This window comes from Anoplolepis gracilipes, chromosome 8 (assembly GCF_047496725.1).
Source record: "Anoplolepis gracilipes chromosome 8, ASM4749672v1, whole genome shotgun sequence".
In the NCBI taxonomy this organism is placed as follows: Eukaryota; Metazoa; Arthropoda; class Insecta; order Hymenoptera; family Formicidae; genus Anoplolepis; species Anoplolepis gracilipes.
The window spans coordinates 2,747,730-2,761,522 of record NC_132977.1 but is presented as its reverse complement, the minus strand read 5'-3'; the positions used below and the strand labels follow the sequence as shown (position 1 = coordinate 2,761,522).

At 25.7% G+C, this 13,793-nt stretch overlaps 1 protein-coding gene across 8 annotated transcripts in view; it reads right to left on the bottom strand.

Moving 5' to 3' along the window:
- Positions 1-1,600: 1,600 nt before the first annotated feature.
- Positions 1,601-13,793, bottom strand: part of Klc (kinesin light chain) — a 29,083-nt gene continuing 16,890 nt past the window's right edge. For 4 of the 8 annotated variants that reach the window (XM_072897279.1, XM_072897278.1, XM_072897280.1 and 1 more), the window contains 4 exons: positions 13,179-13,382; positions 13,088-13,099; positions 11,874-11,993; positions 8,469-11,605 (listed from right to left, as the gene is read on the bottom strand). In XM_072897279.1, coding sequence (XP_072753380.1) covers positions 11,453-11,605; positions 11,874-11,993; positions 13,088-13,099; positions 13,179-13,382 — 489 coding nt within the window. In that variant the 3' untranslated portion in view covers positions 8,469-11,452. Of the gene's footprint in view, positions 6,021-8,468; positions 11,606-11,873; positions 11,994-13,087; positions 13,100-13,178; positions 13,383-13,793 lie in introns of those variants that run through there. The other 4 variants (XM_072897282.1, XM_072897284.1, XM_072897283.1 and 1 more) reach the window with 4 other exon arrangements.

The following is a 13,793-nucleotide window of genomic DNA, read 5'->3' as shown; positions in this document are numbered from 1 at the left end:
AGCTTTTATGATAACACAATAAATATTGATAAACAGTGGCCATGTTATAATGTCTAAATAGTATGTAAAGAAGTAATTTGAACGGTTATTTTCAGAATTCAATATAAAGTATACAAGAGATCGTGAATTCCATAATCCCACCTCTAGTCCATAACTACCTTGTTTCCTCTATATTAAAAAAATATATTAAAAATATTAAAAAAAAGAGAGAATGACTCTAGTTTTTTAACTTTCAATCTCTATTACATGTTTTTTTTTAATTTATTCTAAAATTATTGTTTACGTGCGCGTGTGTGTATGGTAGTACGTGTTTGTAAACAAACGATATATCGCTGGATTATAATCTGTGATTATTTATAATCACAGTTTTAGTAATATAAATAACCAACTGTTTATAGGCTTATCATACGATTGACCTGTATTTGCATATCTAATTACAGAAATAGCACCATTAATCTGGGAGATTACTCTTTCTATTATTAGGTGCAGACAACTATTAAAATTATTATTATCTATAATTATTATTTAAATTATTTTATATTTGTGTGAAAGTGATTCATATTTTAATATTTTTCTCTTCTTTTCTTTTCTTTCTCACTTTTTTTATTAAGTATATATATATATATATATATATATATATATATATATATATATACAGAGTTTCCCCGAATTGGCAGATCAACTCTCGTGGGTAGATAGCATAGATATATTAAATATAGATCAGGTTCATTTATCTACTGCGCGTCAAGATAAGTAGGGTAAAGGGGAAAAATTTTTCTCCTTCGCGCAAATGTAAATGCAATAACGCATTTCTCCCGGCGGCTCATTTTGACAGCGCGAAAATAACTCACTTTAAAAGTTATCGTATTACATATAAATATAAAATATAATGACTAAGTGATGTGTTGTGAAAAATTGTTCTAATAAATTAAAAAAGGGAAAAATGAAAGAAGGTATAACATTGCACTGAATTTTTTTATTTTTTTTTGAAGGACAACATAATTTATTTATCATGTTAACCCATCCTCCCCATTTTTTTGAAGTTACAGGATTACGTAGAAATCTATCTCAGTTATTAAATGTTTTGCACAAAATGCATAATTTTGTAACATCCTCGAAATAAATAATAATGTTGCTTAAATAGTGCATAATATGTTTGTGCATAATATTTTATCAAAGTATATATTTTATATTATTCTATATCATATTTTATATTTTAATATAATTATACGATATATACAAACCTCTATATATGCTAAATATGGATATATATATATATATATATATATATATACAGAGTGGGCCACACAAAAATCTTATTAATCTATTAAAATTATTTTCAAATACCACACACAGATAAAATACGAAATATGAAAGTTTTATTTTCTAAGATATAGTTAGATGATTAAATTAATCATAAAATATTAAATATAATATGTAAATAAAAAAAGTCTTCTAAATGATATTTTAAAATTCTTTGACAAGGTCATCTGAAAAGAAAAAATTTGCCGACATTTTCTTACCTTTTTAAATTAAAGTTTCAGCACCAAATAGTGAGCTATATCGCAAACTTTATATTGATATTAAAAAAAACAAGATATACAAGTGGAAATATTTATTATAAATCAAAGCTTGTACATGTATATGTTTGTCATTAAATAACAATATATTTGCACCTGAGAGCTACAGTACGCTTCGAAAGCTCCAGTATATGCTAGTATTATGCAACATCGCATATATGATAAAACAGTACCTACGTATTATATTCATTCGTGAGCCAATAATATATACTTTTCAACATTATTAACTCTTCGGCACGATTATTGCAAGTTTGACTTCAAGATTTGAATTTATTATGTCATTATGTCATACTTAATAAAATATATATTTTGTTTATTTATTAGTTTAAGATGTATATATTTTTTAATTTTTATGGGAATAATTTTGGCAAAATTAATTCTCCAATTTTTATAAAATATAAATCGGATGAATATTTACATAAAATTAACCCTTCAAAAATCAATAACTATAAAAACTTTTTATAGTTGTGTCCTTTACGACATATGTCACTTGATTTTATGTCAATATTTATCATAAACCGAATAATTAGAGAATTTAGACATTAAAAAAAATTTTACCTAAGTAAATTTTAAACACAGATGTGATTAATATCAATTAAACTAACTTATTACATTTTTTGTACGACATGTACAATAAAGTAATAATTTCAAATCTTGACGTCTCGGACTATAATAATCACGCTGACTGTACCGTTGCATTATTCACATGCCAAATATAAAAGCATCATTATCTTAGAAAAATTTTTCATTTGATAAGATTTCATTTGATAAATGTAATGACATTAATTCTAAACTATGTTTTTTTTTGTAACAATAAAGTTTCATTTACCTTTTTTTTTTAGAAAATTATGAAGAAAAAGTAAACGATTTAATGTTTTTTTCTATAATGCAAAATAAAGAAAATTGCACAAAAACTAATCGAATAAAATTAATTTTGTTTTTTTCGATAAATAGATCATTTTATAAAACAGTTTATAATACAAAGAAAAAATTATATAAATTGTATTTATTTAATTTATGGTTTTAACAAATTATATTTGCTCTAGAAATCCAACAAGAATTATATTTATTTATTTATATGTATATATTGAAATAAATCAGTTACTTATGATATACATCAGATACTAAATCGAGGTTTTACTGATTTTACTTAAAATGAAATTAATTTAACATATTTCAAGAAAAAAAAATAATAATGCATACAGTGCGTTAAACCATTACATTATTTACAAATAATCACGCCGTACATGTTATATTACAGAAAAAAATTTATCGTTTTATAACAAAATTTATTTTAAAAAATTTATTCTAACTGTATAACGCACCATAATTATGTATAATTATGACTGTATTATATTTATATATTTGTGAGTGTATGTTTATTTTCTTGTAAATTCATATAAATCACAAAATAAAAAAAATGTACAGATAATTTTATAAGATATGCTTTTAAACTCGTTATTTTTAATATTTTAATTACAAGTTTATAATTTTAATCTCCAAACCTTTTTCGCAGAAATAATAAACGTTTAATTTTCAAATTAAATGCAAATAATTTTTTTGTAACTTTACTCTGATACCACGAAGTTTGGAAAGAGAAAGATATATATATAACTTTATTAGAATTTAACAAAACTCCTGATAAAATTCACTAAAAATAAAATATTTCTTAGAAATTAATTTGAGGCTATTATTACTATTGCATTTATTACATATTAAGGGGTTTGAGAGAAACTCTTTTCTAGATAAGATTTCCAAGTTCTTACAGAATCTAAAAGACCCCCGATTGATATCATTAAATGAAATCAAATCGAAAGAGAATTTAGGCCTTTAGGCTCTCAGATAAAGCGAAATGCATCGAAAGCATGAGTAAAAAGTGACGTTTAAAAACAACGAAAAAATAAAACCCTCCAAAAAAACTAACTGTAAAATTCCGAGCATAAAAATCCAATGTTTTTTTTTCTTGCACTTTAGATTGCGAAATTTAGTAATTAAACGCAATAAATCCGATTGAAACTTAATGCCAACAAAAATAGTTTCTTTCGGGCAATTATCATTAACTTTTTTATAATATATGTTATATACAATTCTTAATAATAAAAACAAATTTTTAAAATTTAGTTTCCTGGGAATTTTTGAGAATAAGTTTTTCTTATATAAAAAAATATTACACTTAAAAAATTGCGGTCTTTAAATAACGATGAAAAAAATTAATCGTCTTATGAACGTGTCGTTCCTTGTGTCAATCCTGAAAAGTTATTAAAGAACTAAAGATTATCACCTATGAAAAAACTTAAGCAGTAAACAAAATCAATTAGTCACAGTCAAGTATTCTCGAGAATAATCTAGGTCAAGAATATTCAATAAGAGTTAAAATTATAATTATTCAATTATAATTTCTTAAGTTGCTTACTGTCTCAATTTTTCACGTATGATATTCTTTCGGTGATACAATTTAGTTTCCGAGATTTTAGATCCACGAACGGTGATATGCAAATAAGACAAATAACTAATGTGTACTATAAGATATTTTTTATATTTTAAAAAATCATAAAAAAGAACATATATATGTGTATGTGTGTACTCGTGTGTGTGTATGTGTATGTGTATTTTAAATGTGTATATATGCATGTATAATATTCTTTTCTTTACAGTTCTCAGTTACAAATGAATTAAGATTTAAAAGTGATAAATTGCGTGATAAAAGTATATAAATAATTATAATAAAATTCTCTTTTTATATCTTTAAAATTCTTAGATATATAGTTGCTCTCTAGCAAAAAGATAGAGATATTTAGTTTGGAATTTTTCGTGACTTTTAGAACAAATCCGAATTAAAGATTTTGTTCTAATTGTAAGTTACCACAGCTAGCGATATTCATGTCCTTAAAAAATAAATTTTCCATTAATCAATATTAAATTGATTGTAAAAAGCACTAAAGAGAAATTTTTTTCCTGCTAACTGTCCATATATTTGATGCGTTATAATTTTGACGCGTGTAAAAAAACTCAGTGAAACTCATCTAACATAAGTATTGCTTTTTGATCGACAACTATATAGCTTAGAATACATAATTTTTTCCTACTAAATTGTACACAAGTTAGTAAATCATTTTCTTTATTCTAAAATTATCAGCATTGAATATTTATTTCAAGATTTTCCTTTACTTTTTATTTATACTTTTTAATGATAATATAAAGTGAAAAATTTTGTCTTTTATTTGCTTTCTTTAAAATAATCACGTAGTCAGGTGAAAAAGCAACATAAAAAATTTTTTCGCAATTTAGAAAAAAAATAATTGCTTTAAAATGGAAAAAAGTTTTCTAAAATTGTAATAGAAAAAATAACAGCAATTAAAAATGTATTCTGTGTATTGTTTTGCATTTCTAATAAAAAAAATTTACTAACCCGCATGCAAAAAATTTAGCACAAGAAAACGTGCAAAAATTCTAGCGTAAGAAAAAACGCAGTGTGTCATAGGCATAGCGTTGTAGCTAATTGAACGTCTCATCACCTCTTAATCGCCTGAAAAAGTAAACAATTTTCGCTCTCACGAGCCCAATGTCGCTATTTATTAACGTTAATTCTCTTTTGACTCGTTTTTTTCCAAATTGAAGAATTTATTTACCAGACTTTCTCAAAAATCCATATTTCTAAAAAAATTATTTTTAGAAATGGAGATTATACGGACTTAAATATTATTGATAATTTTAGGAATCTATGTTTAGAAGATCTCAATGTGAGAAATTTTAAAAAACTTAAAATGATTTGATAAAAAATTTCTTCAATTGTTGCATGAAAGGAAAGATGTCTTCTTTTTTTTAAGAAACTTTTAACGCAATCATTATTGAAGAGATAGTATGTTTATATAAATATATAATAGATATATTAACAATCATACAAATAAATTTAAAAAATTAATGCAAAATACATTTCTCTATCGGGTGATACATAATGTGCACAAATATATGATTCGATTTTGATCAGGTCTAACTCCAGCAGAAATGATAACACGTTATCGAAGAATATATCGAGATAATGTGTATTGCGACAATAATATTGATATAGATATGCGAAGTAAGTGATCGTGACTCCGTTGGATCTTGATTCAGATTATTAAAAATTTTTTGAAACTTGTTCAGATAACAGTAGAGATTCGCGTTAAGTCCAAGTCATCCACAGTTACAGTTACGAGTGAGAAAACTAGCAACATCATGGAGCTGGCTCGCATACAGTGCCTTTTTCGTTTCGAAAGAAGCAGCTGGAATGTGTATGTTGTGTGTACATAAACGAGACAATCCGGATGATCATTATCGGTCAATCAACGTGTTAGAATCTCTCTTTTTTTCGTCCTATCATCCGCACATTGAGATTATTAGTCTAGTAGGTTTCTTCGATAAATGTGCATTTTACTTCGCGCGAAAAGCGTATTTCCAGTCCTGCAACAGAACAAAAAAGCAAGTTTTAAAATTGGCTGTGTGAAGTACGAAAGTTCGAAAAATCTCGTGTCTTTAATTAATTCCTAAAGATTATATTGCATTAGAAAAATAAAGTAAGTAATCGAAATAAAAATCTAATAAAATTTTTAAATTATAATATATAATTGGGATCAATAAACAGTAACTATATCAAATACGAGAATGAAAGTAATCGTTCCTTCTTTTTTTTTTTTATGCTAAATTTGGTCATCGAAATGTTTATCACTTCACAAAAAATTTAATTAATTAATTTTAAAGAATTATAAAAATTAATTATTTTTTTCTTGTATTGTTTTTCATTGAACGGTGTTAAAAATATGTTAAGAATACATTAAGAAAATTATTAACTTATTAAATACATAGAAAGTGAAGTTACTCTTACTAAACATTATTTTTTTTATATAAAATCTAATTATCTATTAACACTTGCAATTATTATGTAATTATTAACATATTACATTCTGAGAAATAAAAAAACCAATCTCTTTTCCTACTAAATATATGTTTTCATATGCCATATTAAAAAAACATATTGAAAAGACTTTTTTATAATTAATAAATTTTAACAAATAGCTATAAACTTTGATCAACATGTCATAACATCTATTTTTATTTATATAAAGATGCATACAAATTAAGTTGAATTTACTAATGCAGGATAATAAGATAAGAAATTTTCGAGATATATTAACAATGCTATCAAATGTAAATAATGATTTATACAAAAATTAATTTATTATATATATATAATATAAAATATATTTTTCACAAAAAAAAAATTTTTATTAATATAATTTCTTGTTTATAATATCATAAAACATAAAACTGAAAAAAAAGGGTTTAATTTTTTCCAAAATATTTTTGTAAAGAATTTATAGATTGATGTGATTTAATCCTATTTCGATTAAAGACACAAGATATTTGTGCAATTATATTCTTTATATACTAGAAAATTTTATAAAACGTTAACGTTTTACTGCTGAAAGAAGCGCACAGTATTAAATTAAGTAAATAGTGTTTATATTTATCGTCATAGCAAGCATAAAAAAATCAAGAAAACACCTATAGTGCACAGTTATTACGTCAGCATGCAATTCCACATAATAGCAAATTTGTATTTTATCCTGAAATGTTCTTAATTATTAAATGTTAATATGCAATTCGTTTTGTAATCTATATTTATTGTATTCAATTAAGTGTGTATTATTATATGTAATATTATTGACTATTATCATATTCCGAATTTCATTACAAGAACAGTAATTAATCATTGAATAACGAGAATTAAAGAAGCAAGTGATAGAAATTAAATATGTCAAAATAAGTGCAACGCATATTTTCTTCCATTATATATAATATTATATTTGGTATTTATTATATTTTTAAAAATTTATTATATTTTATTTATTATATATTTAAAAAAATGTCGATTTTATCTATTTGCTTCTTCAATATTATTAACCAAGATATTTGGCCCAAAAGAAACAAAGAGAGAGGAAGAAAGAGAGAGAGAGAGAGAGAGAGAGAGAAAGAGAGAGAGAGAGAGAGAGAGAGAGAGTTTACACAAGATCTAACAAAACTAAATAAAATGGAGAGAATAATCGAGATTATTATAATTATAATTAATTATAATTAATTATAATCTCTTATAATTTGTGCATTAAAAATGTAAAAATAATTCTAATTCCACGAAAAAATACGCACCTTATTATTATATATATATCTATACATATATATGTATCCAGATCTGTCATCCAGAAGCGATGCGTTTCCGCTGCGTCATCGTCATTGTCATTGTCATCGTCATCTTGTACTCTGGACCCAGTTCAGTTTATATTCAAAAATCAAAAGCGAAACAAAAACGACAACGCAAGTTGATCCAGAGAACGAACAGTGCACAAATTTTTGCGTGCAATATAAAATTAATACAATATTGCATTCATTATATCAACATATTACACTACATCCCATTGAGATCACAGCTTTTTCTATACATCTAATTACAATACAAGAATGTATAAGCTAACTCAGATCAAGTGTATTTCAATAGAACGCATCTACTTTGAAATTATTAATTATAATTGGACAGCAAATTAATATAATTTATTTAATTAATTAATTCTGCTGACAATCTGTCGAAATATTATTTATTATATGTATGTTCTTTCCTTTTTCTTTGAAAATATGATAACGTTATTATTTATAATTTTTTGCAATTTTTAATAATAATATCAATATAATTATATTTTTTAAATTTAAGATTTAATTTCAAAAATTGATCTGAGACAGCTTATATAATTCGCAGCAAGATAATCATCCAATTATTTAAACATTACTTCATCCTAATTTAATAAACTGTAATAAAAAAATATCGTAGAATGGAATAAAAACCAAGTAAAACTACGAGTCTCGGTTTGAAAATAATTTATTTATCATTTATTAAAGTCTCAAGGCACTACCTTCATTACTTTTGCCACATCATTAGCTTTCCATCATTAATTTAATCAAGGATAAAATAATTATATTAGGTTATATAACAAATTCTCTATCTAAAAAAAAATAAGTGTCGCTTTTCATATAATAATATATAAAACTTATAATTTTCGGTCAAAATCACGCACTCTCTCAAACTAAAAATCAACAAAAAAATGCTAATTTCTTTCTTCTTTTATGCACCATTGAGATCTTACAAGAGATATTGCCTATGTTCTTTTTTGCCACTGTAAAATATATTTCAAATATAATTCAAGCATATTTCTAATATATTCAATACAATTCCTAATATATATTCAATCCACAAACTATATTTAAAATATATTTTTCTCTGTACAAAAAATCGTATAAATATATCTATGGTTATTAATAAAATATATCTTCCAAACACCCAATATATGTGCCATAAGTTTAAAGAGATTGCTACAATCTTGCTTCAAAATCTTACATAAATTGCGATTAGGGATTATCGCCGAAAGTCACATACTGAATTTTTAAAAGTCGATATTTTCACAACGCACAGACATCCAAGACGTACGCTTGGAATTATCGTAGATATTTACACAAGGTATATATATTATTGCATTGCTGCAAACTCGAAAGAAATCTTTACAATACAAATTGAATAAAAATCAGAAAAAATATACTCATTACAATATTTCCTTATACATAATCAATCTCTCTTTTAACTTTAAGAAAATTAAAATACATATTTTCTATAATATTCACAATGGATTTCGATTTTTATTTTTAAACTGTATCGTAAGCAACTTAGCGTGTAATTGTGTTACAATAAGAATCAAAATATATTGAAAATTATTATATAAACAATTTTTTTTCTGTTATTTAAAATTTAAATAATTATAAATTAATTTATTATTATAAATTTATAAATTATTTTAAATTTAACGATAATTTTTGTTATTTATTATTTATTTAATGTTATTCGCTGTTTAATTATTAATATATTTTGTCATTTCTCTCTTTAGGAAATTATGTCGTCTATACTTTATCATATAATTAAGCAAAGCAGTTATTAACTATAATACTATGTATTTTTGAATGACATGTGAGTTGTTTCATCAAATTGTCAAAAAAAAAAAAAAAAAAATCTCTATTGAAGCATGTGATACAAAAAAAAGAATCAAGCTTTATTGTTTCAATTTTTGGCAGATTGTATTTTTTTGCCGATAAAAAATACAATTGCATTCTATTAATTGTCTCTTTTCATTAAGATATTTTTTTTAAATAAATTTTCTACTTTTAAATTTCTATCAATTTCTGATTTCATTCATTTTCTTTCTTCTAATTAAGTGCAACATGTTCGATTTGCTTGTGTAAGTTATAGACATAAGAAAATGACTGGATTGGCTGTAAAGTGGCTCCAAGTAAGAACAGATATTAATCGAGTAAAGAAAACGATATAGAACAAATGTAACAGACGTATATCACGTTACAATTTCTGATACAGCTTCAAAGAAACGCGATAAAAGCAAATATCATTTTTCGATATTTTCTTGCAAAATATCATCTAAAAATATTTATACACCTTAAATATTAATATTATTAATGTATGTCATTTTGAATTTCAATTTTAAGTGCTCATTAAATAATATTTCTGATGATTTATACGGCTTAGTGTATGCTCTTCGTTACATCTCATCAGATTACAGTCATAGTCCAGTTATTTCTTATATTCACGAGCAGGAATCTATCTGAAAGATTAGTTTCGTGTAAATGCAATTTATATAGAATAATTGATTTGTAACCTGCATATGACTATCCAATGCTAAAATACGTGAGAAAGTTTCAATCTACGCAAACTCATAGTCAAAACTTTCTTACGTGCTTGATATCACAGACAGTCACGCACCATATATACATGCACATACATACGAATAAAGAGAAATGCTTTATAGTCTTAAAAAAAGTGTGTGCAAGAAAAAATACATATTTGCTGAGAAGGAAAAATTATTGACATACTACACAGACTTGTGTTATAAAATAAAATTGTGTTCTCAAAATAAACTAATATCAATCGCCGCAGTATCAATGATAATTCGATAAGAAATCTCGCAAAATAATTTTATATACTAAAGAGCTTTCGTTTAGTCCATCTACACTAAAGGCGTCACATATGCTCTATCACATAAAGTTAAATTACTTATTAATTCTTTCTAAGTGCTTTTAAGAGTGTCCAGATAAATTTGCATTGCACATAACGCATGAAGAGAATTGTTTTTACATGAAAATAATGACATAAATTACAATAATTGTTGATAATTATATAAGGTTTTCAGAGTTTAAAATAAATTTTAAAATTAATATCTTATTCTCTCTATAACACTTTCAATATTAACATTGCACTTTAATTTGAATTAATTAATTTAATTATCTTCTACTTTAATAATTTTTCATATTTTACTTCAGAAGAGCTATAGAAAAAAATCGATTGATCAATATGAATAATTATCAGATATGCTAGTTTTAAAAATTAAAATTAAATTATATATTTTTGTCTCTTTAAAAACCTTATTTAAAAAATGTTTGTTGTTCTATAAAGTATCTATCTATTTAATGACGCCCTACTGAAAAAAAAAATCGTCAACTGACAACGAACGAAAGTATAACATAGATCTGTCTTTGTTAATTTATATTACATTTGAAGTAGATCCGTTTTCTTTAGCTTTACATTACATTCATAAAAGGTCTGCTCTCTTCAGTTACGTTATATTTTCATTCATTCAAAATAAAATTGGTATCATAATCGAGCATTGGAGGAAAAACAGGAAAGGAGATAAAAACTGAACGAAAATAGAAGGCGTAGCTGAAGAGAACAACCCTAACGATACAGGCAGAGTGGAAGATAAGAGATTAGAAAACGGGATCCTCAGCTTAGCCTACGTAGATGACGTGTGAATGCCGAAAGCTTGAAAGATCTTGTTTTTAAAACCGGGTTTATTAGGACTAGCGTCGTGTTGATGCTGGCTGCTGCCTGTCGCCGATTGTCCCTCGTGTAGCGCCCTTTGCACTAGCGGCAGCGAGCTATTCGCCTGCCATTCGCATGCGTATACACGTGGGCGATGGGGTGTCATTCGCCGATGGGGATTCGTTCGATCAGAATTCGATCAGGTTGTGCCGGACGAGACGGACGACGGACGGAGGCGGAACGAAAAAAAGAACAAAAAGAAAGAAGAAAAGGATAGTAGACGACTAATAAGTGTTCGTGTCAGCTACTGCATAGCATGCGGATGTGCGTACTGCTAATTTGTTTACGTTGAGATGACGAACAGGAGAGGGAAAGAAAGAAGGTAAACTCACCTCCTCGTGGCTCTGCTCGTGCTCGCTGTTGGCTAAACTTGACCGCGAGCCGCGTCTGGTGGAACTCTTCTCATCACCCAACAGCTGCGCCACTCGCGCCTTATTTACCAGCTCCAACGCCTATAAAAAGAGAAATAAAATCGAATAGTTATGAATTATATATGTATATATTATTGCAATTCCAAAAATTTAATTTCACTTTTATTACATATATTTTTTTTGATTATTATTATATCAGTTATAATTTTTAAAATTTGACTTTCATTTTTAGTATATATAATTTAAACGATTAATTGTTTAACATATTGTCTGTCAATAAAATTCTTAAATAAATAAACTCCTTTCCCCGTCAAAAGAGATTTTTAGAATCACAAGCTTCTAATTAATTTTTGTTTTATTCCCCGATAAAACAGTATTTATAAAATTATTTGATACAATCTTGTATAAATTATAAAGATATATTTGTAAAAACGGATGTAAAACTTTGATCTTTTAGAAAATATTGATAACTGTTTGCACAAATAATTTTTACATAATATTTCAAAATTATAATGATATCGCAAATCATTTTAATTAGCAGTATATTTGCAAAATTAAATTTAGGGAGAAATTGTTCAATAATTGAGAAAAATATTTTATATAATGCTTACAAAAATATTATCTATTAAATAAAGCAAAATATTAAATAAAAATTCAAAATGGTTTTCATGCGAATCGAACTTTTGGAAACTCTTTGTTCAGAACATTTGAGATTGATTTGATAATGTGATCACGTTCTTACTTATGTTGTTGCATTTTATTCATTATATTTTTAAAAGAAAGTGTATCTGATAAATAAGAAAGTTTGTAAGTTAAAGTTTGAAGTATTTGTCATACATTATAAATTTTAAATACACAAAATTTACAATTCGATTTTTTCTTATTTACAACATTTTATTCTGACAATACTGTAGTGATTCATCTTATATTAGTACAATTATTGAGAAATTTCTGTCAAGTCCTGATGCCATTATTATGCAATATTTCCACAATTTACCTATCAGGGTTGTTACATATTGTGTGTTAAGTATAATTCTTTTAAAACTATAAGTAAAAAAAAACTAAAAAAACAGATAGGAAAAAATTAATTTTGTCCTCACAAAATGCAGTCACCATGCAAGCTCTAGATTTCAAAAAACTAAATTCAAAATCATTAAGAAGCTTTTTTTACTCACTTGCTGCACGTGCTGCACATGGGAAATGTAAGAAATATTGTTAGTCATTATATTTACATGTGTATGTTCCTTTAATAAATGCAAGTATTACCTCTCTTCGAGATCTCATGGCGCAGTCTTCGAGCGTTTCCGCGGCCTCGTATTTGCCCTGCCTTCGATAAAGGGCGCCGAGATTCTTTAGAGTGGTAGTGACTGTTGGAGAATCCACCTTTGCTGCTTTATGCCAACCACCATATTCACCGTATGGTGTATTCTCTTTGTTTCTGTGCTTATTCTCTTCCCTCTCTTCGGCTACCTAAAACAGGAGAAGTCGCCAGATCAATCAAAAAGCCATTAAAAATATATTGACAACATATTTAATATTTTTAATAAGCCCGAGATAAATCAATAAGAAATATTATGTGAGACAAAACAGAGAATTTATTATCATAAAAGTAAATTTAAAAATTTTGCAACAATTTTTGGATGTGATCAAATTTCTTAAAAGTTGCACGAGTTGAACACATGTATAACAATAAATTTTTTGATGTACAAAGTTTAATATAAAAATTTAATTTAAATTTGCAGATTATAAATGCCATAATATACAATAATAATTTATCTTACATTTATATATAAACTATGCATAATTAAAAAGTAAGCATAGAACATTATATTTTATTTTTCTTTCTTTAGTTTTCTTTAATTTTCAATAGTTTTCTAATTC